The sequence below is a fragment of the Alligator mississippiensis genome, chromosome 4, assembly GCF_030867095.1.
Source record: "Alligator mississippiensis isolate rAllMis1 chromosome 4, rAllMis1, whole genome shotgun sequence".
Classification (NCBI taxonomy): Eukaryota; Metazoa; Chordata; order Crocodylia; family Alligatoridae; genus Alligator; species Alligator mississippiensis.
The window spans coordinates 163,722,439-163,750,400 of NC_081827.1; the positions used below are offsets into that span (position 1 = coordinate 163,722,439).

At 44.1% G+C, this 27,962-nt stretch overlaps 1 protein-coding gene and 1 long non-coding RNA gene across 2 annotated transcripts in view; one reads left to right on the plus strand and one right to left on the minus strand.

Annotated features, from left to right (window-relative positions):
- Positions 1 to 4,867, plus strand: LOC102567961 (keratin, type I cuticular Ha6). The gene is made up of 7 exons (XM_059726959.1): positions 1 to 621; positions 812 to 894; positions 1,738 to 1,894; positions 2,606 to 2,767; positions 2,877 to 3,002; positions 3,454 to 3,716; positions 4,385 to 4,867. Exons 1-6 carry the CDS (start codon positions 88 to 90, stop codon positions 3,712 to 3,714), a joined length of 1,323 nt encoding a protein of 440 aa, XP_059582942.1. The 5' UTR covers positions 1 to 87; the 3' UTR covers positions 3,715 to 3,716; positions 4,385 to 4,867.
- Positions 1,604 to 27,962, minus strand: part of LOC109280486 (uncharacterized) — a 41,698-nt gene continuing 15,339 nt past the window's right edge. The window contains exons 2-4 of the long non-coding RNA XR_009462004.1: positions 11,409 to 11,478; positions 3,806 to 4,204; positions 1,604 to 2,718 (exon numbers count right to left, since the gene is read on the minus strand). This is a non-coding gene — a long non-coding RNA (uncharacterized LOC109280486). The remainder of the gene's footprint in view (positions 2,719 to 3,805; positions 4,205 to 11,408; positions 11,479 to 27,962) is intronic.

Genomic DNA, 27,962 nt, shown 5'->3' on the forward strand with positions numbered 1-27,962 from the left:
CAAGAAAATAGACTTTTGAATTGGATAACTGGGGCTTTCTAAATACCCTGAAAGCTTAAAGCTATTCTTTACTAAACTGCTAACACTATGTTATTCAAGGGCTGCACCCCAGCTAGCACATGGGGATTTATCGGGAGCTCTTGCAAAGTCCCATACATCTCACATGCCAAGACTGTCTCAGTTTGCTCTTCTGGCATAAGGAGCCAACTGCCAGCCAGCTATTCAATTAACTACTATCAACCAAATATCTGCCTACCAAATCTATACTGTGCAGCTCCTTACTTCTCCAGCAGCAGCCAAACCAATGGCAATTTGCTACCAACCTGCCTATCACCTGCAAGTGTACCATCATCTTGTATTCTGTCTTCTGCCAGACCAATTAATTGCTATTTGGATGGCTCCTATTGCAAGTACAATGAAGCAATCTTCAGTAGCGATGGAAAGGAGACAATGCAGCTCTTGAATGACCGCTTGGCTTCCTACCTGGAGAAAGTGAAATCCCTGGAGAAGGAGAATACTGACCTGGAATGCAAAATAAGAGAGTGGCAAGAATGTCAAACCCCTCGTGTGTGCACAGATTTCAGCTCTTGCTACAGCACCACTGAAGAGCTCCAGCAACAGGTATTGGCCCACAAGGGCATTTTATAATTCACATTCAGATTGATAGGATCGATTGCAGCCTGTTTTGAGCAACTAGAAAGTCTGAACATGTTTTTTCTGAAGCACAGAGAAGTAACTTTGAGAACAGTTTAAAAGTGAGAGAGGATAGAATATTACTGTACCTTCACTTAGTAGTAAACTCATTTTCCAGATCTGCAGTGCCAGGGCTGAGAATGCCAGATTACGTCTAGATATTGACAATATTAAAGTGGCTTCTGATGACTTTTCTTTCAAGTAAGTATGTGTAAATTGGACTAACCATGTAGCCTGAGGCTCATGTCTTTTTAAACCATCATTCTGGGATTCTCAACTAACTTTAAATGTCTTCCATGTGCCACTCTGAAATGTCTCTTTTAATTTAAAGCAGGGGTATCAAACATAGGGCCTAAATAGCAATGTAATCTGGCCCATAAGGCTTATAGATGTTTTGGAATTTGGGGGTTGGGTGAATGGGAATGGGCCCACTGCTGAAATATTGGGTATGGAGCCCCACTGGAGACATGTCAGTGTCAGGGAGTGAGCAATGGTTGCATTAACTCCAACAATCCCTGATGCTGCTTGCTCTACCGCTAGAGGTGGGGATAGAGCCCCATGGTCTGGATCGAGCCCAGGAGCTAGGGGTACCACTCATCCCTAATTGGGCTGGACAGTCCTGGAATAGGAACATCAAGTCCTGGTCCCAGGTTGCATTTGTCCCAGATTCTCAGTATCATGCACAGATACGGGTTTTCCATTCACCGCGGAAAACCATGGGCAATGGCAGGTTTCCCCTTGTAGGCTGGCAGCCTTCCAGCCAGCAAGGGGCTGCTTGGGGCTGCTGGGAGTAGGATGCAGGGGGATCCAGAGGTCTTGGGTGTCATACATTCAAGTGTCTACTGATCCTCAGAAAAAATGTATTACAAACAAATGGAAAAAAACCCAGGAAATACACACACATATAGGCTTCAAATTGGAAATATATATAAATATATCATTTTATTTCACAAGTAGAAATGATACAATAGAGGACTTACATTGAAAATGAGGTGGTTTTTTTGCATACAGTTCATTTACTGTTACTCTTGCTTCGTTCAAAAGGTATGAATATGAACATGGGCTTTGCCAGAGTGCCAAGGCAGACATCAGTAGTCTGCATAGATTTCTGGATGACCTGACCCTATGCAAGACTGATCTGGAGACAGAGCTTGAGTCCCTAACAGAGGAGCTCCTCTGCCTCAGGAAGAACCATGAGGAAGTAAGAATGAACAGTGACTAAACAGTAACATAAATTAAGATGTGGAAATATATAAGTATTTATTAGATCTAAGAAGAGATACAATGGCTTTATAGATAAGAGGCCAACATTCTTGTTTCAGCCACTATTTGCAGATAGCATTTGTGGTCAACAGTGAGTGAAGCTCCATTTAACTTTTTCTTTAAAATTGTTTATACTGGTTGCTGTTAGGACTTCATTTGTCAAGTCTTTGTCATATAAAGAATTTACCAGCATTCCTTTATCTAAAGGCCTGTAAAGCTTCATCCAATTTTATCTTGGATATCATCTAAAGTACTCCTAATAACATGCACATACTCTCTACTTTCATTCTCCAGTATTTAAAACATCCTACTCTGGTACTCTTATTACCTCCACTCACTTTACAATGTATTTTTTTTTCAAAAAAGAAATAATTGGCTTTCTTAGAAAATCAGGAACATTTGCTGAATTTCTCTCCTGCACTTTAAAACACTGGAAAATGAATTTTGGAGGAGGGTATAGGAAAATGATCGTGTTAACTTCTATTTCTGTAGTAGAATTTGTATTGACCTGCATTGTTGGTGATCAAGAGGTTAGAAATGAGAAAGGCCACTACAAGAGCATAGGAGATATCCATAGGTGGTGTTTGATGGGAATGAGAAAAATAGATCCCTTCTAAATGTTTACTCTCTTATTCTTCCATCCCCCTAGGAAGCTAGTCCACTTCGACATCAGCTTGGTGATTGTATTAATGTAGAGTTGGATACAGCTCCATCACGTGACCTGAACAAGGTCCTGGAGGAGATAAGATGCCAGTACGAAACCTTAATTGAAAAAAAACAGTGTGAAGTTGAGGACTGGTACCACACTCAGGTGGGCATCTCATGGTAGACAAATCACCAAGAAATTCCAAGCTCAAAAAATGCCCAACTGTTTGTTAAAATGGAACCAGAGTTGTCTAACTTATCCCGCTATGTTTCAGATGGAGGAACTAAATAAGGAAGTGATCTCCAATGAAGAACAGCTGCAAGGCTGCCAAAATGAGATCATTCAGCTAAAACACACTGTTCAGGCTCTGGAGATCGACCTGCAGACCCAGCACAGCCTGGTGCGTAACACTGAGCACTCACAATGCCTTTGGCATCCCTGAAAATGACCCATGTCCAACACCCTGCTCATTTATCTGTGTATCTAGGGATTCTCTTACACTGAAATGACAACCAGATTCCATACATGTTTGTGACAGCTGGCTATGTGGCACTGTGGGAAGAAGGCCCTGACACATCCCATCTTAGAGTGGGGATTTTAAATCAGGCACCTCCATCAAGTCTTTCCGAGATGCCCCACTGAGTTGCTGCAGGCTCATGTTATGATAGGTGCTGAAAACACAGATCTCATAGGTCAGCCAGAATTCCCTAGCCTACAAAATCGATGCTGAAAATGGAATAGAACTAACTGGGTCTGTTTGCAGAGTACACAGGCAAAGCGCAGATCTGGCCTATATGAATAGCAGCACTCCTTATACTCTTTATTCCATCCCACCCTTGCCCCCTTTTCAGAATACTGCTCTGGAAAGCACCTCGACAGATACTGAAGCCCGCTATAGCCACCAGCTGTCAGAGCTCCAGTATCTTATTAGCAACATGGAGGCACAGCTTGCAGAACTTCGGTCTAACATACAACACCAAAACAGTGAGTACAAGGTCCTCTTGGATGTGAAGAGCCAGCTGGATTGTGAGATTAGTGCTTACCGTAGGCTACTGGATGAAGAGGACTGCAAGGCATATCACACAAGTGATACACAGACACAAATCTGCTGATAGTAAGTACCCATCTATACAAAGATCTGCCAATATGATTAGAAGTAATGTTTTAAAAATAAAAAGGCCCTCAGTGCTTTATGTACCTTACCTGTATAGTTAAGAAAGTCTTTCTGGATTTCTTCAGAATTCCTTTTTAGCTGAGGCACAGATCAACTGAAAGGATTAGTGAATTTTCTAAAGCCCACTTTCTTCTGCTGAAATTGCTGTTTCACTTGGAGATTAGTTCGGAAATGTGCATCGCTCATTTGCATCATTTCCAACTTGGATTCTTCCACGTATTGTTTCTTCCTCCATTTATTCCATGGTACAGAGCAAATAGCTCAGACTAACTTTGTGGATGCTTAATGTATCTTTGCATTTGATGGTGGAAAAAAGGTAATTTGTTCTAAGCGCTGAAGTTATGTCTAGTTGTGAATGGTTCCAAAGAGAATCTCCTTCCATTCCCAGCTACTGCATAAAGAGTCCCAGCATCTCAGTATAATTTTTTCTGTTTCAAAAACATAATAGAAAATGTTTCCTATCGGGTCAATTCTTTCTGGATTTAAATCTCTTACATAATATATTCTTCATGTTGTTTGTATTTATTTCTTTTACATTTAATATTGATTCCTTTGAAGTCTATTCTCTAGAAACTTAAATCTCTCCAAAATATTGTTGTTCTTCCCAGGCTGCCCAGCTGTCTCTGGTTTGTAATCCAGACTGTGCAAACTCCATCTGGTAAACCACTCTGTGCACCAGAGCCAATGTTCATGACCTGCTTGTTCCTCTAGCTATAGAGCCATTGTTCCAGAAAAAGAATTGAACTTGCTCTACTCTGCTGCAAGTCCCATGCTGCCTGTTGCATCAGCAACCCACATCTCCAGAAGTATTTTCCCACTTTACAAATCTCCAGCATCCGCAGCAAACTTATCCAAGGCATCAAAGCAAAAACTGAATCAAGCAACTGAGAGAAGAATCATACTTCTTCTCTTTGCTTGGGACCTTACTCAAGGCTTCTTACCAAAGTTTTGTACACTGAAATGTACCGGCCAGGTTCTTAACCCAGCCTGTTTCTACTTTTGAAGTTTCCCTCTTCTATTCTGCTTTTCTTAACATCAAGATGCAATGAATTTTTTTATGCTAATAAACTTCATTTCTCTGGCACAGCAAATCTGGCTCATGCTATCTATTCCTTTTTAGCATGTTCCTGGCGTGTATTTTACCAAGAACCATTGTACACATTATATTTTATATAAATCCTGTGGAAAGAGTTTCCTTAATGAGCTGACAGACTGATTAACCTTACCTATGGCTTCCCGGCTATAAACCCCACCCTTAGTCCTCGACTTCGTTTGCTAGCCCTCGAAAGTAGAAATACAGTACTAATGCTCCATGAAGAGGGTTAAAGATTAAAAAAAACAAAACATAACAAATTCCTCACTCAATATTTAAGGGCCTTAGGCTGTTCCTATTGAAGTCAATTAGAGTTTTGCACTGATGAAAAAATTCAAAAATGCCGAAATAATTTGTAAGCAGAGTCTCATTTTTAAAAGTGATTCAGTTACATCAAATCCACTTTAACTGAAACAGAAGGTAAGAGTTACAAACACAACTGGAGGTAGATTCTTAAGGCCTTTATATGGCTTTGGAGGCAGGTAAGTTCTTAGTTTGATTTTCAAAAGCCGCTAGGCCTGTAAGACAAGGTTGTTTGGGTAAATCCAATATATTTTATTAGACCAACTCAAATAATTGGAAAAATTCTTCTTAGCAAACTTTTGGGCACAAACACCCTAGGTCAGGCTGAGGAAGTGTCTGCAGATGGTCTGTGCTCTTCCTGGCTGGAGTGGTAAAGCAGCCAGAGGCCAGTACATAGGCCTGTAACACTAAGTTTTTAGTGGGAATCAAAACTACTTACCTTTTCTACCCACCAAGCTAAGCAAAAGGAAATTAGTATGCAAAAGTAAAATACATCTATACACAACTCATTGTAAAATTAGAGGACTGTATTGATACAGAGCTGAGACTCGCTGGTATGCTGACTTCAATCCAACCCATTTTACCTGTCTCCTCTTCACACACAATGGATGGGAGAGGTAACAGAAAAAGATGACCCCACCCACACAACAGATGAACAATCTCACAAAATAACCCTTTGGAATCCAGGCCAAAGTAAAACGTGCAGTGACTCATACATGTTGCCACAGTATCGTGTAGATGCACCAGCAATCCATAGTGAATGGTATCAAAGGCAGATAAAAGATATAAAACAGGGGTTTTCAACCGTTTAAAATCTAAGTACCCCTGGTGACCAGATGCTAAGTGCAGAGGGAGGGTAAAGGGGGATAGTGTACAGGCAAATGCTGAGCCGGGGGGGGCATGGGGGTAGCGCGTGGCCAGACACAGAGCAGGGAGTCAGGGACAGCGCATGGGCAGGTGGGGGTAGAGCACTGCCACTGCCCAGGAGCAGGGCCAGGACAGGGCAGGTAAGCTCACCAGGCTAGGGTGAGGGCAACAGCACCTCTCTGTGGGGCTGGAAAGCTTGCTGGACTGGTGTGTGGTGGCTGCGGCCACATCATACAAGCTTCTCACCCTGCAGAGGGGCGGCACTATCCTTGCTCTGCCCTGGCACTGCTCCTGGGAGGCGGCGACGCTCTGTCCCTGCCTGCCTGCAAGTACCCTCTAAGGCCAGTCCAAGTACCCCCAGGGGTATGCGAACCCCCGGTTGACAACCCCTGATATAAAAGTATCAGTGGGGGCATGTCTAGAATCATAGAAAAGTAGGTTTGGAAGTGACCTCTGGAGATCTTCTAGTCCAACCCCTGCTGAAGGCAGGATCATCCCTATTCAGACTATCTCATAAAAGTGCTTGTCTAACCTATTCCTAAAAGTAAACAATAAACCCTTGTCACACAACTACAAGTCATATTGCTCCAAAACACCAAGAGCAACCTAACCTTCCACAGGTAAAGCTGGGAGATGAAGGCCATCAGCATCCCGCCACTACAAGGGCTGTTAAAATATACTTGAGAGATCCAAGGAAGACAGCCGCCGGCCCCCCAACTGAGAAAGACAAAGCCCCCACAATCCATGCAAATTTAACAAGGGAGTAAAATTCCTTCCTGATTCCAAACATGGCAATTGGTCTGACCTTGAGTGGAGGGGCAAGACTCTCTAACCAGAAACCTCTGGGTTTTAGTCCCAGCATTGAATCCTATAGGAAGCTTTCTATTTATGTACTTCTAAATATGGATTATGGGACCATTTACCTGTAGTACCTGGGCAATGCAACACCACAGCAGCAGCAAGAAATGAATACATGCAAATCACACCTCTGCTGTGAGGGTCTTGAAAGAGTATCTTGCATACATCATCCCTTTAAATAAAAGTATGTGGACAATCGAGGGGGGAAAAAAACAACCCAGTGATAATGTAAAGCCATGAGTTCACTGGCAGAAAAGCTGTAAAAGGATCTCAAAGTATTAAAATCTTCCAGGTTGCCTTCAGATCCATTTCACGTTCCCTTTTATGCAGGTGGGCAGAACCAGGGAGTGGGTAGAAACTTGGTATCTTCCCTCCAGTATATGTGTCCATGCACCAAAGTGGATACAAACTGGACCCAACTACATGAGACATTTCCTGCAGAACTGGTTAATTAGCTCCACAGTAAAGTGTTTACACATGCAGCCCTATTTGGCTAAACTAATTAACTCCGCCATAGGTTAGTACTTATGTTTACATCCTACAGTGGTGTTCTTTAGTGTGCAGAAACACACGTGTAGACACTGATAGGGCTGGCTGAGGCACACACTGGAGCACCCTCATGCCCCAGCCAGCCCCTTTGCAGCACATTGTGCCAAGTCAGAGAAGCCCTGGGGTGGCAGGCTGACCCCCTGGGCCCCCTGTGAACCAAGGCTGCTCCGACCCAGCTTAACATGCTGCAGTCCCCAGGTGCATGTGTAAACATCCATATGTGCCAGAGTTTATTGTGTCACGTAATTGCATGTGTAGATGCGCCCACTGAGAGGTAATCTACCTGGGAAATAGCTGGACTAGATTCTTTCCCCATATCTCAGAGTGACAAGTGAAAAACAAATTTTCCAAGTAATGATATGTGTCTTCAGGCTGGGAGGTCTTGCATTTCCTCTGTTCTTCACCTAGTTGTAAATAGTCTGTGATAAGAACAATTACTGTGCAATTATTTCTTTCTTCATTCTCTTCCTGTGCCCTGTGTCTGCTTCCATTAGTTTTGCAATTTATTATAGCATCATCCAAGTTACAGGCTATCTTGCCATGTTGCTACTGCCTAAATTGATGCCCTTCCTGGGAGACAATCATTTGCCCAAAGTAGGTTTAGTTTCTGCCCAAAACTTCACAGATACCCTTTATCATTTTCTGCATTCATGTTCAGAAAGAGTGGATTTAGTCCTTACTGGCTGCCTAATTAGCTCCTCAGTAAAGTCTCAGCATCTACATGTGTGGTCCTTTTAGGCTGCAGTAAAGTAATACACTCTGTTATAGGTTAGTACTTATTATAAACACAAGTACTATCCTAGGGCAGCATTTTTTAGTGTGGAGCAATACATGTATAGATGCTGACAGGGCTGGCTGGGGCATGAGGGTGCTTCAGTGTGGGAGCTGCCTGCCAGCTAGCCCTGCACTGTAGCACCTTTGTGCCCCAGACTGTCCCTCTGCAGCATGTTGAGCCAGGTCAGAGCAGCCCTGGGCTGGCAAGCTGACCCCCTGGTCCCTTGCCAGCTGGGGCTGCTCCAACCCTACTCAATGTGCTGTGGTCTCAGGTGCATGTGTAAACATGGTGCCTGGGAGCAAATTCTGGTGCTATATGTACTAGAGTTTATTGCTCTGCTAATAGCATGTGTAGATGCACTCTTTGGCTAAAAACATTAGATTTGGTCACCCCTGTTCTAAACCATTAATGTCTTTTTAACTAGTTATATGGATGTCATTTAAAAAAGTTTCCATTTACTGCTTGAAAAGATTGAAAAGCAGTAAAGAAAAAATAATGTTCATCTCTCACAGTAGCCTTCAGTTCTAAATATTCCCATGGTTCCTCTTGTATAGACCTGCTTACTTACTCCTTACCATATAGCATGCATATTAAATGGAAGAAAAAACAGGAGAGAGGTCTTTACATTGAGGTGTCACAGGTTTTTTATGGCATATTTTTATTTTAAAAATCCTACATTGCTATAAGCTCCCAATTAGTAGACAGCCAGAGTCTTCCTGACAATCTGGAGGTATTGCTATCTAAACTTAAATTTGACATGGAATTGTAAAGTGCAATATATACCTGGATGTCAAGGCCCAGGCGGGATTTTATCTTGCTGGCAAAAAGAACTGTGAGTTCACATAGTAGCCTCTTCCAATGCTACCTACAGAAGTTGAGGAATCTCCTTCCTTAGAAATTTTCAAGAGCAAGTTAAACCATCACAGTCAAGTGTTTAATCAGAATCCTGCCTTGAGCAGGGGGGTGGACTAGATGACCTGATAAGGTCCCTTCCAGCAGTACTTTCCTATGACCCTATGATCATCTACAAATAAATACATCTTGGGACAGTAAAGATGAATTTTAAATTGTGTGGAGGGAACACATTCCTTTAAAGTATTCTTGTTCATGAATTCCTCTAGGTATACTGCAAGTTGATAATCCAGTGGAGACCAACTTTTTTGCCAGGTGTGACACAAATTAGCCCCATACCCTCCTTGAGTACTACTTCAATCCTTCCTCAGTGTGACCTACTGCTCTGCTTTCTGCTTCCTTCCCTGTGCTCCCCACCCCATCTGCTGCTGTGATATCTGTTTCCTGCCCTATCTTCCACTCTGCTACTTGTCCTCTTACTGATCTGCCATGTGCCAAACACAAAGGCTGCCTATATCACTTGTAGCATGTGCGCTGCAGGGTGGTAACCCCTGCAGTAGATTGTAGGTCAAATCCTATGTTTTCAGTGATTTCATAGATTTCATAGACATTAGGGCTGGAAGGAACCTTGGAGGATCATTGAGTCCAGCCCCCTGCCCCAGGGGCAGGAAGTCAGCAGGGATCATAGGATCCCAGCAAGATAAGCATCCAAATGTGTCTTGAAGGCGTTCAAAGTGGGTGCTTGAACTGCCTCCGGCGGCAGTCTATTCCAAACCTCGGGGGTTTGGACAGTGAAGAAGTTCTTTCTTATGTCCAGCTTGAATCAGTTGTGGTAGAGTTTGTGACCATTTGATCTTGTCATCCCTTGGGGCACTCTGGTGAACAGACGTTCCCCAGATCCTGATGAGCACCCCTGATAAACTTGTAGATGGCCACCAGATCACCCCTGAGCCTACGCTTTTCCAGGCTGAAGAGTCCCATGGCTCTCAGCCTTTCATAAGGTCTGTTTTCCTGACCTCTGATCATGCGTGTGGCTTTCCTCTGAACCCTCTTAAGCTTCTCCACATCCTTTTTGAATTGTGGAGCCCAAAACTGGACGCAGTACTCCAGCTGCGGCCTCACCAAGGCCGAGTACAATGGGAGAATGATGTCCCGGGATTTGCTTGAGAAGCATCTATGGATGCAAGCCAGCATTTTGCTTGCTTTACTAGCTGCAGCATCGCACTGAAGGCTCATGTTCATCTTGTGGTCAGCCATGACCCCCAAGTCCCTTTCATCTGTAGTGCTAACCAGTGTAGCACTGCCGAGCCTATAAGCATACTGCAGGTTTTTCCTCCCAAGGTGGAGAACCTTGCATTTTTCGGTGTTGAACACCATCAGGTTCTCATCCGCCCATTTCATAAGCCTGTCAAGATACACCTGGATCACCCTCCTGTCCTCAGGTGTGGATGCTTTACCCCAGTTTGGTGTCATCGGCAAACTTGGCCAGTCCGCTTCTGACACCAATGTCCACATCATTGATGAAGATGTTAAACAGTATAGGCCCTAGGATAGAGCTTTGAGGGACCCCACTGGTCACAGCACACCATGATGATTGGCTCCCGTCAACCACCACCCTCTGCATCCAATCACGGAGCCAATTCCCCAGCCAGCGGATCGTGGTGAGGTTGAGGCTGCAGTTAGCCAGTTTAGCCAAGAGGTGATCGTGGGATACAAGATCGAAGGCTTTTTTAAAGTCAAGATATACAACGTCGATCTCTTCCCCCTTGCCCAGGTGATAAGTCACCTAGTCATAAAAGGAAATGAGATTGGTCAAGCAAGACCTACCCACAACAAACCCATGCTGGGTATCCCTCAGGATATTGCCTTCAGCTAGTCTGTTAAGGATGGTCTCTTTGATAATCTTTTCCTAAGACCTTCCCCAGGATACAGGTCAGGCTGATGGGCCTGTAGTTTGCCGGATCAACTTTATTCCCTTTCTTGAAGATAGGCACCACATTGGCTTTCTTCCAATCATTGAGCACTTCACCAGAGCGCCAAGAGCTCTCAAAGATCCGTGCCAGGGGCTGAGCTATGATGCTCGCCAGCTCCCTGAGTACTCTTGGGTGTAACCCATCAGGGCTGGCTGACTTGAAGGTATCCAGTCTGTCAAGGTGTTCCTTCATGAGGTCAGCTTCGATGGAGGGTAAGGAATCTCCCTCACCCAGGCCTCCCTGATCCACAGTGTGCAGGGGCGTCCCATGGGACTGGTGATGTTAGATGAGTTTTCATTAGCAATAAGTTCATATCTTTTTCTGAGATTTTTGCCATTAATTATTTACAGAATCATACATACCACTCCTTTGAGTGCCTTGAGTCCCAAGTGCCTTGAGTTAGAGCACCTCCGCAACAGGCCGCCTGAACTTCTGTAAATACCCAAAGCGAATGATTCATCAATGACATTATAATGTACCTGACTTCTGAACTTTATCTGCACATGGAAGATTAAAATGGCTGTACCCATCGTGATAGGCCCCTCTTGATAGTAATCAGCTGCTTTCTTGTGGTAATTATGTCTGATACACCTGGCAATTTCTCTCACCCTTTCCTGAAGCTGTTTCTTTACCATGTTGTGCTTGATTTGTTCTTGTCAGACCTAAAAATAAATGTCTTGCATTCCTAAGCTTGTCTAATTGTGTCCAACTATACAGTTGGTACAATAAAATATATCACTCTAGGAAATCTTTGCCTCTCACAATGTTTTGTCAATACCGATGCCTTTCTGGAGCAGTGGGTTGAGGAACACCAGTAAAATCACTAGTCCATTTTAGCCAATGCAAAATAAATATTACATCCCTCAGACATTGGTACCATAGCAAGTTTATAGAAGTGTAACTTCTTAGGTTCAGATAGAAGATTTTATTAAAAGAATGGCCCTTTTTGCTTCTCATCTGCTCATTTTGCAGAGAAGAGCAAGTTCTAATTTCTCTTGGCTGTACAAAGATCAGTACAGTTATTAAGGAGTAAAAGTCAATCTGTTCTGTATCATGAACAATATGCAGTACTATCAACATCACTATTCAGTGATGAATAATACAGAAATTAAAATATAAAATGTATCTTATGCTAGGACTCACCTACAGAACTGGGAGGGTGAAGAGTTCCACTTGGACTTGAAAATTGAACTAACTTGCTCTCAGAGTATATTAGATTCTAAGACATCTTCCTCCTCCCACCCCTCAACATAACCTCATTTGATTATATTATGCTAACAAGCTTCCATTTGTGTCTAGGATTTCTAAACTATCCTTATTTCTATCAGTTGTACAGCTAGAGTGTTGTTGTAGCTGGAAATGTGTGAAAAGAAAGGGGTTTTCTGGTTATATCATGTATTGGACCAACTGTATAGTTGGGAAGAGATGTTAGGACTGACCTGAGGCATGACATTTTGTGCCCCAAAACTTGCCTAATATCTCTTCCAGCTTCATAGTTGGTTCAATAAAAGATATAAAAAACAAAAATAAAAGCAATAAAAAATGTACTTCTTTCATTTATAGTTAGTGATGTTGCACAGTAATCCTTAGCTGTTACTGCCATCTGCTGTCAAAAGAGCTTTCGTCAAAGAAATCACATTTGGAAACAGTGCCTTCAAATCAAGGCTATCAAGATGCTGTGTAAGGGCAATAAATTGCCCCAGTGATTACAAAATGATATGTGCCAAACAATTTTTATTTTGCAAATGATGCAAAGGATACAATGAGATCAATAAACATTGAATGTGAATGCGACATAGGAAGAATTAAAAAAACCAAGAAAAGGCTCTTTGCTACTCTTGACAAAAACCACCAGGGGGAGCATAAATCCTGTCACACACAACAAATTGGAATCATCATGCATCTGGAATGTCCCGGCATTTGCCTCTTATAGTCTTATTTTTTGAGGATGCCTCACCAGGGATGGGTAAGTGCTAGGAATACTTGCTGCTAGTAACACTACAGGAAACTTCAGACAGAATACAAAGATAAAGAACCATCTTTACAGCTGTTCTTGTTCTTCTCATGTCTCTACACCACATCTGACCATTTTGTTACACATGCTTGTGCTCATTTAGTGTACTTTGTGAGATCTTTCATTGTACGTGTGCCTTCAAGCAGTAGGCATTGCAGCACGTGTTGCATAGTCTGAGGCTCTGTGTTAAAGTCACAGGTGGATGAACTAGTAATGTAGCTCCACTTCTTCATTAGTTCCTTGGAGCATCTGACTACAGTATGTAGGCGGGTTGAGACCGCCACCTTTGCCATTGCTCACCAGCCCCTGGTGATAAGAACTCAGGTGCTGGAATGTCCATTTTTTCACTGTCAGGTATTTTCTTCAGCCTCTGGTTCCAGATCTGTAGTTGTGTCTCCTTGGGTGTGGCATCGGGAAGTTGGGTTCTGGTGAGGAAGCTGGTTGTGTGACCTCAAATGTTTGCATGCTGTGGGATGGTCGTACAATGAGTGTCCCACATCTTCAGTTTGTCTTGATAGTTCTATTCTGCTGGCCACCACTCTTCTGATGTCAGGCAAAGTGATGCCAGCCAGCAGGTACACGCTGTTTAGATTGGTAGGCTTCAGACATCCTGTGATGCATCAGCAGCTATCATTCAGGCTGGGGTCAAGGCGCTTAGCGTGTATAAATCTCTCCCATACAGGGTATGCATACTCGACAGAGAAGCTGAGAACCCAAGCAGTGGTCTGGATGGTTGGGGGGTTAGCTCCTTATTTTGAATTGGCGAGCTTACATAGACTTGTTCCAAGTGCTCACCTTTGCTTTTGTCTTCATGATGTGTTCTTTGTATGCGAGGGCTCCAACTGGATTTGAACAATAGGATAGTGGGGTACTGGACCAGGTAATGTTCAGCTGGCAGTTGACCTCATGGTTTTTCAGATGAAAGGCAGATAACTTGTGTTTTTGCTGGGTTGTCACATATTTGGTTTTCAGTGTAGTATAAGGTTAGGCCAATTAATGCCTCGTTTAGGGTTTTTTCAACATGGTCAAAACCAGTAGTTTGGGCTGTTGTGCACAGGTCATCTGCATGGATGAAACATTTTGTTTCCAAATTGATTGGTTGGTCATTCATATAGATGTTGGATAGTGGTGCAAGTATGCTTCCTTGGGGAAGAGTATTAATCTGTCAGGTAATACCTGGTAATACCTGCAAATTCTGCTAACACTCCAAACCAAAATTTTATGGCTGTTGAAAAGAGATGTAATTCTATGGTACACCAACAATCATGTGAAAATTCACCTACATTTGATCAATGTCACCTGAAATAGCATGCTGCAATTACTGGGCAAAAGCCTTGCTTGCATACCTCTATGTCCTATATATATATATTTTTAGATTTAGATATTCATTTCTGTGTTAAAGAGAATGGTAAGAATTATAGCTTTATTTTAGGACCAGAGTCATTTAAGAACTGTTCAAATATAAGTTACTGGTATGCAGCAACATTGTAGCACTACAGGACAAACCTGTAGTCCTTACTAGAGACTTCCTTATGCAAATCTCTGAATCATTTCTAAAAATACACTCAGAAGTACTGCAGGTTTTGAGTGAGAATTGCAAGATTTGGCTTTATAACAACTGACTCGGTGCTAAGTCAAATTTACCCTATTATACAGGTGAACTGACTGCCATTTATATGTCTCAAATCCCCTATGCTAATTTTCTTGGGTTCTCTGGAAACATTAAACAAGCCCTTCTGGTCACTACCATCATGTATCTTATAAAATAAAAATTCCACAACACAATGAAAATGAAAAGATCAAATATGAAATAAATTTTTAATCAGTTCAATTGTAAGTATGTCAAAACAAGCAGAAAAATTTTATCCAGGACAAATATAGTCTAATCACAAATTTATTTTTTTCCTATTTAACCATCATTTGGAAATCGGAACTTAGTAAGGCTTTACATGAACGAAGGTCTACATTTCTCACTAACAGGTGACACTAACAATACTTTTAAATTTTAACACCCACCACCCCAACTGGAACTTGTTTCAGCTTAGCCTTTGTGAAAATGTTTTTGTTTTTGAAAAAAGTTTGGTGGCCCAGGCTAATTACAGCTTAACATTAATGTTGGATATAGGGACCTCATTTAACTTGAAGCGTGCCTAGATAGAATACTTGCAAACCTTGTATTTTTAAATGTCTTTTAAACAATTTGAGCTGCTATCCAAAGGCAACCCCATGTAAATGATAGTAATAGATTTGGGTAAAAGCAGTCTCATACAGGCGCACAGCCTTGTGCTGACTTGAAGAAGAAAGCAGCAGGACCCTTTCCAAAAGAAAACAACTCCATATTCTCTCATCATCTGGGAGAGTTTGAGTATTCACATAATAAGGATTTTTTTTACAGGAACTTACTCTAAATATTATAGTGCTTGGGAGCATTCACAAACCGATGATAAGAAAATGCTTTTGGGGTACACTTCATGGCAGGGCATGTGGCAAACTTGCTATTTCATGGCAGGAAATAGGCTGTTTTCTCACTATTTACTCTTTTCTTTATGTGATCCCCCCTCACTTGCCCCATTCCCACCAAGTCAGCACAGACTGTGTTGAGGCACCCAGATGTGCAAATTCCTTTCCACAATTAATTCTGTCAATTCAACTGCACTAATGTGAAGGAATGTAATGCATGTGAATAGGAGAAGAAAGCAGAGCAGAGAAGCAAGACTCAGTCAGTACATGTTCACATTGGTTATTGGTTAATTTTAGCAAGGGAATGGGGAAGGACAGGAAAAATTAAAGCCACAAGAGGTACCAGCAGGCAAAGACTGCAGGTAACAAGTGGCCCAACCCAGTTTCTTCACACTTCAGGTCTTCCTGTTACCAAAACACAGGATGCAGAGTAAGAACACTGGAATGCAGAGGGAAAAGCCCCACCATCCTTCCTAGGCTGATGTCAGGGACTGGTATAGTAGTTTAAGGATGACATTGTAGGCACATCCAGACGCACACGCGCGTGTGGTTTGCAGCACCTCAAAGGTGCCACAAACTGTGCATAATACATGTGCACCCATTTGCCACACTGCTAATTTGCAGCGCAATGCCAAAATTTGCTCCTGATGTCAAATGAACCTGTTGCTAAAAAAGTGGTGCAGTGCACATGGCAGGAGCATATGCTGCTAGAAACAGAGCTTGGCTGGCCAGAGCCACACTCTGGATGCCAGCTAGGCTGTGTGTGGCTGAATCAACGATGCTACTGCCCCAGGAGGACCCCAGGTAAGGCTGCTGGGGCCAGTTGCCCCAGCCTCCCCTATTCCACCTGAGTCAATTTGCTGTGCACTAAAACATGCGTGCAGGGGCGTGCCCTGGGGCAAAAAGCAGTGGCACAGATACATGCCCCTGCTATTTGTGCTGCAGGACATGTGTGCCCCTGCATGTGCACGCTTATCTGGATGTGCCCCGAGGCTTCAATCCTCCTTTCCCACACCAGAAGATTTACAGATGATTTCAAATTGAAAATCTAGGCTCTTAAGAATTTGCCCAGTGTAAAAACAACACAAAGCGTGCTCTGCGAGCACATCTGCAGCAGAAGCAGCAGCCTCCATAGCTCTCTCTCAGTCTGCTGTAGAGCTACTCACCCTACCTAAACTTCTAGGGAATCGGGGTTTTCTGCCTCATACCCAGCTTCTCTGCCAGGACTCTGACAGACAACAGTCCTCTTAGAGCTAGCAGACAAGAGAATAAGAACTTAATTTAAAAACATCCCTAAGAGAAACACAGGACTCAAGGGCCTTCCACGATACTCTCTCTTCTGGATTTTGTCTTGCCACACCTTCACCCTGTAGTCTGTCCCAACATATCCCCAGATTAACTGTGTGTAGCAAGGTGCTCTAAAGTACTTGTCTTCTCCCCACCCCTCCCATTCAGCAGCTTCTCCCTTCACAGTATTACAGTAAATAACCTGTTAATAGGCCTCTTCCATCCTTTTGAATGATTTACCTAGCTCCTCCTCAGCTGATTCTGATTGATTCAATTAATCTCATCATCAGCTGATTGGCATCTCCTGGGGGCAGGAGGGTTGTTGCTCCCTCATAAGCAAGACTAAGACCAAATTCCCTTAAAAGACAGACTGACTGACAGCCTAATTTCCATATAATATGGAAATGACATATTGTACACTTGAGATGTTCCACACACAACTATATTTCCAATACAAACTTGCATGTCTCTTCCTCTACTGCCCCATCAGATCTGAAACCTACAGACGTTTCTTGGATGAAGGGTCTTCCACATGTCCCTTGATGAGGTATTTTGCTGTTGCCATTTTCCTCTATTTTGCCCTCTAAAAATGGGGATTCTATTTACTGCCTATACAGTGGTACTATCTTTCTTCCAGGCCACCAGGCATTCATTGTTTTTTAAATACAATTCTATTCATCATCAGATCTCCAGACCTAATATTAGTCTGATTCTGTACCTGTTTGCAGTAAAGCTAGATTTTTATAGGTGCCACAGAGTGTGTGTGCATGTGTGCATGTGAGAGAGAGAGAGGGGGGCATAAGTATATGGTTTCATGTCCTGCGCAGTGCCAAGACCTAATCCATTCCAAAGTGATATATGCTTATGCAAACACAGAATTTGACTCTAGATTTGCATTAAAATCTCCAAGACAGGTTTTTAGAGTTTTTTTGAAGCTCTACGTTCTATTAAGCCTGTTACTGCTGTAAATCAGAAAAAACTGACCACCTATTGGGAAGTTTAAAAGGGAGTAGGTCCTCTGAAAATCTGTTAGGAGGGGTGGAATTTTGGGAAAACACCTGATAGTTAACCTAATTCTGGTCTCAGTGAATTAATTTATTATCTTTATTTGGATCGGAGAGAGGACAATGCCAAGAACTTTATGTAATCCCAGTTTAAGTTGCTGAAGTTATGCAATCAAATTTAGAAGCCATTTGGAGAACCTGATCTTTAAACTGTCTAGAATATATTCTCCACCCCAGCTAGAAAGGTATCAGCAGAAAGTAGAAGTTAACCATGTTAATATGAAGTCAGGCAGAAAGCAGGGTTAGGCATCAGATGCTATAGCAGAGGAGATACCATGATGATGGTTTCAGCCCAGGGGGATTTACTGACCTGGCAGGCAGGCCTGTGCGAAGCGGCTAGTATTTGCTTCGGATACGGATTTGGCCAATTCAGGGGACAGTGATTCGATTTGGTGATTTGAATCACTGTCCTGATTCGATTCAGTGATTCAGCAGCAGCCAAATCTCTGAATCAGCCAGGCCAGACCTATCCCCCGCCCCTCTCCCAGCCCAGCAACGGCCGCTCCGCTGACCCAGCTCCCAGCACTTGGGGGAAAAAAGCCCCAGCTCAGCAGGTGCTGCTGGGTGGGGGGTGATCCCCACTGCCCCATGCTGCATGGGGGGCTCTGCAGGAGCCCCTAAAGCTGCCCCCCATGCTCCCACAGCCCCCTCACGGGTGCCCCACATGGGCCAGCTCCGTCCCTTTAAGAAAAAAAACCCTAAAGAAACCCCAGGACTCACCGCTGCTGAGGGAGGGGGGCAATCCCTGCTGCCCCATGCCATGTGGGGGCTCTGCAGGAGCCCCTGAAGCCCCAAGGCTGCACCAGTAGTCATAACTCCTGGGACTTTTCTCTGCTTTTTTTTTTTCCTTAAAGGGCCAGAGCCCCAGCAGGCGGGATACCTGTGGGGGGGGGGGGGCCAGGGGAGGGGGGGGTCAAGGGGGCTTGTGCAGAGCCCCCCATGCAGTGTCAGGCAGTGAGGGGCAGTGGGGATCACCCCCCACTGGGCAGCATCTGGTGAGCACCAGGGCTTTTTTTTAAAGTATAGAGCTGGGGCAGGTGGGGCAGCCATGGGGGGCTGGGGGAGCAGGTGGGGGTCGGGGGGGCTGGCAGGGGTCCCCCCATGGTCCCTTTCCCCCTCCCCCAGCCCCCTTTCCCCCACCCCTAGTACTTACCAGCTCAGAGTGGCTGCAACTCCCTCCTGCAGCCACGGGGGACTGCCTGAATCATCAACGCTCTCCAAATCCTTGCTGAAGAGTTGGAGAGCTTCGAATCAATTTGAACCTTTAAATTGATTTGATTCAGAGATTCAGCCACCAAATCAGGCCGAATCTCCTCTGAATCAAATCACCACCCGAAGCTTCGCACAGCCCTACTGGCAAGGGAAAGCCCGTTCTTCTCGGCCTTGAATGACTCTGTGTAGTTGAGGGTGGAGACCTGTCCATTGCACTGCAGGCAGGTCCCCATGGGAGAATCTATTACAGCCTCTTAATGGGAGGATCTCAGCTACACAATTTATGGTGATGGGGGAGTGCTCTCAGAATTTCCCTCTAGCTTGTTCCTCCAGCCTTTTGACTAGGGGCAAGCGAGACTAGGGGCATCTGAACTCCAAGGTCCTCCAGGCTTGGGGCTTGCACATAGGATGCCTGCCATGGATTTGGGAGTATCTGAAGCCTCAGGCTGAAGAGTCTGGGAAGGAGGATACTTGCTGGTGGTAGTGCCGCACACACTTGAATGATTGAGCTGTGCTCATTTGATAGAATTTGAAACTGATTTAGCTGATTTGATCCAAGACACCATTTAAAAAAAAATCTGTATTATCTGCACTATGCTCTAGTATCTGATGAAGTGAATTGTGGCTCAAAAAAGCTCATGCCTCTGCTTCATTTAGTCTATAAGGTGCACCTCTACCCTGCATTCTGGTGTAACCCTAGCGTAAGTTGCAGGGAAACAGTTGTAAGTGACAACAGTAAGGTCCCTGAAAACCTTACAGTAAAGCCAATGTAAGGTCTACATGGATCTCACACCAATGGAAAGTTGGGCAAGGGTGATATAAAAATGCTAAATGCTGTTGTTGTCATTTTGTCTTTCTTTCTTGAATATGAAGACAGTTCCCATTTCCAGTGACTATCTAAAATTAAAATATTGGCTAACAAGTTCTTGACCAGAGTAGCAGCCAAAGAGATCACTGGACCTGTAATTAATTTAGGTTAATTTAATTTAATTTATTAACAAATGTATTTAATCAGCTGACAGTTCTGCCTGTCAAAGAAGACTTAGAGCTCCACAAGGGACACCATTTAGAAGCAAATGCTCTGAGGAATAGAACCCAGGAAGGAGAATGGAACCAGAACGCTGGGCAAAGAGCACAGACCTGGAAAGAGATATTCAGAAAAAAGAGATTTGTATGAATAACTGACTACCTAGCCAAGGGTTGGCAACCTTTTGCCACTGAAGACCACTGCTTGTGGTCCAGCCCCTACTGTGAGCTGCATCCCTGCACTTTCTGCATGTGCCCCTTCCCCCATCAACAGATGCTGCAAAGGGAATAGATGGGAAAAGGCAGGTACTAGGACCCTGGGGATGCTTTCTGCCACTCTGGCAAGTCCAGTTTATTCAAGGGCTGTAGGTTGTTGACACCTAATCTAATCTATGCATGTAGATGGTCCTCCTCACACTATCATCTTAGCACCTCACAGGTGTTTAAAATAGAAATAAGAATCGAAGTATCACTCATCTTTCTTCCCATTCCAAAAAAGAAATATTTTGATTATAGTGTATTTAAAGTTCTGTTTCTTTATGTAAGTGGGTGTTTCTTCTATATAGGTCTATCTGTGGGACAGAGAGAGGAGAAAATTTATTGTAGGGAAACTGAAGTAGAAGAAATTAGTGTTGTCTTTCATTCTAAATGCCACAAGTGGAAGACATCCACTGGAAGAAATCCACTTATGCAATAAAGACTGTCACAGTACTGTAAACTGATTAGAAGTCTGACCAAGAGGAATCGAGATTATAAATAACTGGCAAATGACATCAGAGTTTAAATCTTGCCACGTTCTCAATTAGTACCCATAGAAAAAGAAGGTTAGGCAATGGCTCCTATACCATCAGAAAGATGATGGGAAACAACTTTAGCTAGTATCTACCCTGCAATAAAAGATCTAGGCAAGGTTTTGCTGCAATGAGGCACAATGATGATGACAGATAACATCATTGACTGATCCCATTATGTCCTTGACTAACTCGTATACAGTAAATCCTTATGTATGTAGAAGGCTAAAAACACTGCAACTATCTATAGCAACATGAATCATGAACCGCAGAAGGGTGGGAGAAACTTCAACGCATTGGGTGCATGTACACATCTGCTTTACTGCAAATTGACTAATAAGCTCTGCAGTAAAGCATCACCATGTACACATATACCCCTATTAGGGTGCAGTACATTAATTAACTCCACCTAGAATAATACTGTCTGGGACAAATACTATTCTGTGGTGGAGTTAGTGCACCAAAACGCATGTGTAGATGGTGACTAGGGCTGGCTGGGAACATGAAGGTGAGACAGTGCAGGGGGTGCCTGCTGGCTAGCCATGTACTATAGCACGCTTGTGCCCCAGCCAGCCCCTTTGCAGGACACTGAACCAGGGCAGAGCAGCTCTGAGTTGGCAAGCTAATCCCCCAAACTGAACTGGAGTTTATTGCTATGTGCTAATTGCATTTATAGATGCATCCCTGGAGAGCTGCTTTGTTCTTTAATGGCAATGTTTACATGCGGGCAGTTTTGAAGTTGCTTTTCATTTAGGGTATCTCTTATGATTTGAGTTTAACCAACAGAGGCTCTCATCTTTCATGTAATGGTTTTAAGATGCCTAACACACACAGGTAGTTAAATATGTCTTACTACAGATGCAAAACCTGTGGGTACATTTCCACACTATCAAGCATACCACCAATCTACACCATCCATCCTTTTCCCTGCTGCCCAATGAACACAACAGAATCCATGGATTCTACATAAGCCTATCCCAAAATGTGGCATATTTCATCCAGTGCACCAGAAGCCCTCATGGAAGCTATGTGGGTGAAACTAAACAAAAAGTGCATCAGAAGGATGACAGGGAAAAGATTAAAGACAAAGATGCATGAACACATGTAGAGGAACTCTTTTTGCAGAACAGTCATTCACTTTCTGACCTCATCATCCTTGTGCTCAAGGGAAACTTGCCAAACACCTTTAAAAGGCAAGTCTGAAAACAAAAATTCATAACCTGGTGAACACGGAGAACCAAGGCTGAACACTGACACTGCCAAGCTGTATGGTTCTGGGTTAGAACATTGAACAGATGTGTTGGCATTGCCTCTTTGGACCTACCAGCTGACATCTCTACAATGTACTCATAATGCCCAGCAGCATGGAATGTTATTGTTGTGGATATAGCAACAAAGTCTTCTGGCGCACACAGTACCTAGAATCACAGAGATTTGAAAGATATAAAGATAGATATCTAGACAAAACCACAGCTGCAGTGCTTTGGCTTTTGCTCACTTCAAACCACCTTGCTTTTTCCTTCCTGCCCAACCCTGAGAAAGGAAATCCTGAACCATAGGCTTGTATTATTACTTCCTTTCTTGTGAAGTAGGGCTTCATACAACTGCTTCTGTAACCTGGTACTATGCAAACAATGGGTAAGTAAGTCAATGATGACATCTTAATACGAGATGCATGTTTCTTACCCAGTTGGTGCTCTGCACAGTATCTCCACCCAGTCCTTTGTTTCCTGGATATAAAGACCAAGACTGTGTTTGTAATTCTGATCTCACATATGATGACATACTGTATTACTGCTGGATTATTGGGCCAAATCCAATATTAATATTACTATAATGAGCTGTTCAAGTATTGCCTTACCAGTAAGAAATTACATTGCAAGGATCACATGCCCATGACAGACCAAAGACTTTGGTTGTTTAAAATGTTCAGGTGTTCATAGATCTGTAAGAAGTGCCTGTTAGTCACATGTAAGTTGTTTTTTATCTGCTGTTTTTTTCTATCTGTTCAAACGGAGATTGTTACTGGAGATGGTAACATACTACCCAACATTATGTGGTCATAAACATACACATAACTGAGAAAAAAACCTCACACTTTTTCCCAAATCTTTCTCCTCTTTTATAATGTCCATGGTGATAATAAACCTCACTGAATTGAGGGAGGAAATACCTACAATACTCCAGTTTGTCCTGATGGGGAAGGGGGCAAAAGGACAGAACAATTAAGGTGTTTCACTGGAGCCACATGTTCAAGCTCTATTCTGGACTTGTGCTGTGAATGGGTACCTGATCATCTAGGCTAGAGAGTCAAAAGTAGCCAGATGTGATGCTAACCATGACATTCCTTTCTGTGCCATTGGCTATAAAAACCAGTGTGCCTTACCCACATTAGACAATGAACTATTAAGTTCAGGTTAATCTTTGATCTTTCTTTTTGAATGGTCACTAAGAGCATCCCTCATTTAACCAGAACTTTGTTCATAAGCACCCAGAACTGATCCTCTTTATCATAGAATCATAGAAGTAGGGTCGGAAGGGACCTTGTAGATCTTCAAGTCCGACCCCCTGCCTGGGCAGGAGAGAAACTGGGCTCAAGTGACCCCAGCCATGTAGGCATCGAGCCGCTTCTTAAAGACCCCCAGAGTAGGACCCAGCACCACTTCCCTTGGAAGTTGGTTCCAGATCCTAGCTGCCCTAACTGTGAAGTAGTTCCTACGGATGTCTAATCTGAACCTACTCTCCAACAACTTGTGGCCGTTATTTCTTGTTATCCCGGGGGGCGCTAGGGGAAACAAGGTCTCCCCCAAACCCTTCTGGTCCCCGCTAGTGAGTTTATAGATGGTCACCAGGTCCCCCCTCAGCCTTCTCTTGTGAAGGCTGAACAGGTTCAGGTCCCGTAGTCTCTCATTGTAGGGTCTGCCCTGCTGTCCCCGGATCATGCAGGTGGCCCTCCTCTGGACCCTCTCAATGTTGTCCACATCCCTCTTGAAGTGGGGTGCCCAGAACTGGACACAGTACTCCAGCTGTGGCCTGACCAGTGTCGCGTAGAGGGGGGAGGATCACCTCCTTGGCCCTACTTAAGATGCACCTGTGGATGCATGATAAGGTCCGGTTAGCCCTGCCGACTGTGACCTCGCATTGTCGGCCCATGTTCATCTTGGAGTCAATGATGACTCCAAGATCCCTTTCTGCCTCCGTCCTCTCAAGGGAGTTTCCCATCTTATAAGTGTGTTGCCGGTTACTACTGCCCAAGTGCAGCACCCTGCACTTGTCCATATTGAAACGCATTCTGTTTTTGTCAGCCCACCCTTGCAACCTATCCAGGTCTTTCTGCGGTCTTTCTGCAGTCTTTCCCTCCCTGCTAGCGTGCCCACCTCACCCCAGATTTTGGTATCATCAGTGAATTTGAACAGGTTGCTTTTCACCCCGTTGTCCAAATCGCTGATAAAGAAATTGAACAGTGCGGGCCCAAGGACCGAACCCTGGGGGACTCCGTTGCCCACTTCCCCCCAGGTCAAATATGACCCGTCCACCACCACCCTCTGAGTACGACCCTTCAGCCAATTAGCAATCCATCTGACCGTGTAGGCATCAATGCCACAGTCGCCTAGTTTTTTAACGAGGATGGGGTGAGAGACAGTGTCAAAGGCCTTGCTGAAGTCCAGAAAGACTACATCCACGGCGATACCTGCATCCAATGCTTTTGTGACCTGATCGTAAAAGGCAATCAGGTTGGTCTGATATGACCTGCCCCTAATGAACCCGTGCTGGTTGCCCCTCAGCATCACCCCTGATGCCAGCCCATCACAGATGTGCTCCTTGATGATCTTCTCAAAGAGTTTCCCCAGGATTGAGGTAAGACTGATGGGCCTATAGTTGCCCGGGTCCTCCCTCCTCCCTTTCCTAAAGATGGGGACCACATTGGCTATCTTTCAATCATCTGGCACCTGGCCCGAGCACCACGAGTGCTCGTAAAGCCGTGCCTATGGCCGGATCTCCGAGGCGGCTCTAAAGCTTCGGAGCCACTTCAGCCAGAACAAAGCAGGAAACTGATCCAGAGCTCTGGATCAGATCCCTGGCATCCAAAGTGGCTGGATCCGAAGCCAGATCAAATAGCTGCCTACTCACATAGGCCTAATAGGCAGTTGGTCCCCCATAAGCAAAACACTGGGTTAAACAACTGGGAAAATCAGTGCACCCTTAGTAAAATGCAGAGCAGATCCAGCTTGCACAGACCAAATCCAATCCCTTTGCAGGCCAGATCTGGCCCAGCAGGTTACCTACCCCTGCTTTAGAGAGCACATGTTGATCTGAAAGAGGTAAGGACTATGGGAATGAGGCATGACTGACCTCTCTGCACCATCTTAGAGAGAAAACCACCATGCTCAAGGCTCGGCCTGGTGCTTCCATGGGGTCATAATACCTCTGCACTGTCCCTTACTCTTAGTTGTGCCTAATAAGAAGATAGAAGGTTCTCTGCTAACTGAATTTCACCATCTAACCACCCAGTTTATCATCCCCTGGATGCCCAGGGTGAAGATTACAGCTGGCATTAAGGTAGAGAGAACCATAGATGGTATTTTTGAAAAAGCACAGCATTGACCAATGAATTGAATAGGAGCTTTACCATATGTCTTCAAAGGGGCTGTTTCTGATTCTCAGTTTTGTATTTTTTTATGCTAATTTATTGCAAAGAAGATATCATTACATCAGACCGTCATTACAAAGGACCATATCTTTAAAGAGCTATCCAGATTTCATAGATTAGATTTTTTGGGTCAGAAGGGACCTCAGTAGATCATCGAGTCTGAACCCCTGCCCTGGGCAGTAAAGAGTGCTGGGGTCAGATGACCCCAGCTAGGTGTTTGTCCAGTCTTCTCTTAAAGACCTCCAGGGTAGGAGAGAGCACCACCTCCCTTGGAAGCCCATTCCAGATTCTGGCAACCCTTACCCTGAAGACGTTGTTCCTGATGTCTAATCTAAATCTGCTCTCTGTCAGTTTGAGGCCGTTGTTTCTAGTTACTCCAACAGGCACCCTGGTAAACAGAGTATCTCCTATCCCTTGCTGCCTCCTGCCCCACCTGACAAATTTGTAGACAGCCACTAGATCACCTCTCAGAGTTCTCTTATGGAGGTTGAAGAGATCCAGGTCCCTCAATCTCTCCTCATAGGACCCTACCTGCAGGCCCTTAACCATATGAATGGCCTTCCTCTGGACCCTTTCAAGGTTATCCACATCTCTCTTGAAGCCCAAAACTAGATGCAGTATTCCAGCTATGGCCTCACCAATGCCGCATAGAGAAGAAGTATCACCTCCTTAGACCTGCTTATGATGCACCTGTTAATGCATGATAGAGTGAGGTTAGGTCTATTGATCACTTTGTCCTGTTGTCAACTCATGTTCATCTTTGAGTCAACTATGACTCCAAGATCCCTTTCCTCTGTGTTGCTTAGAAGGTCATCTCCCAATCTGTATGTGTGTTGGTGATTCCTTCTCCCTAGGCGCAGTACTTTGCTCTCATCTTTGTTAAACAGCATCTTATTTTGTTCTGCCCACTTCTCCAGCCAATCCACCTGAATCTGTCCCCTGCCCTCCACTGTTTCTACTTTGCCCCATCCGTGAATTTAGACAGTGTGCCCTCCACACCCTCATTCAAGTCACTGATTAAGAAATTGAATGAACAGCACTGGTCCAAAGACTGAGCCTTGGGGGACCCCATTGCCCACATCTTTCCAGGTCGATACCAACCCATCCACCACCACTCTCTGGGTACATCCTATTAGCCAATTCTCCACCCACCTGACAGATACCCTGCTGCAAACCCCTCCATCCACTGACTTCAAATCCTTTGTTTCATTGATGTTTGGGTCAGAAGGGACCTCAGTAGCTCATTGAGTCTGAACCCCTGCCCTGGGCAGGAAAGAGCCTTGGGGTCAGATGACCCCAGCCAGGTGCAGGTCTAGCCTCCTCTTAAAGACCCCCAAGGTAAGGGAGATCACCATCTCCCTTGGAAGCCCATTCTAGATTCTGGCAACCCTTACCATAAAGAAGTTCTTTTTGATGTCTAACCTAAATCTGCTTTTCATCACTTTGTGGCCGTTGTTCCTAGTTACTTCAAGGAGTGCCCTGGTAAACAGACTATCTCCTATTCCTTGCTTCCCCCCTCCAATGAATTTGTAGGCGGTCACAAGATCACCTCTCAGCCTTCTCTTGCAGAGGCTGAAGAGATCTAGGGCCCTCAATCGCTCCTTGTAGGGCTTTGCCTACAGGCCCGTAACCATATGAGTGGCCCTCCTCTGACCCCTCTCAAGGTTGTCCACATCCCTCTTGAGGTGTGGTACCCAAAACCGGATGCAGTACTCCAACTGCAGCCTGACCAATGCCTCATAGAGGGGAAGTATCACCTCCTTGGATCTGTTTGTCATGCACTTGCTAATACATGATAAAGTGCAGTATGTTTGTTGTCATCTCTTATCCCACACTTGAACCTATAAGAAGAATCATCAAACAACTATAGCCTAAGGACCAAACCTTGAGAAAAATATTCCCAAGACCTCTGCTCCTGGCCTTCAAACAGCCCCCTAATCTTGTTCGAATTACCATCAGAAGTAAATTCCTTGCTGATCAACAAGCACCTAATAGGACACAGGCCTTTGCCACCAACAAATGCAAGATTTGTCAGCACATCTCTGCCACAACAATCAATGCTCCCCACAACAAAACTATCAGAATCCACAGATCATACACAAGTTTATCCCAGAATGTGGTATACTTCATCTATTATACTAAATGCCCTCATAGAAACTATATGGGTGAAACCAGACAGAAACTACGGACAGAATAACAACCAAAAAAAAAGAAAAAGGACTAAGACACTTAAACATAGGTAAGAGAACATTTTTCACAGAAAAAAAATATCATTCTGACATCACTATTTTAGTGTTCAAAGGAAATCTCCTCAACATCATTACAAAACAAGCTTTGAAAACAAAAAAATCAACAGTCTATTGGGCACTAAGCATCAGGAACTTAACATAGACAACAACTTCAGAGTCCAT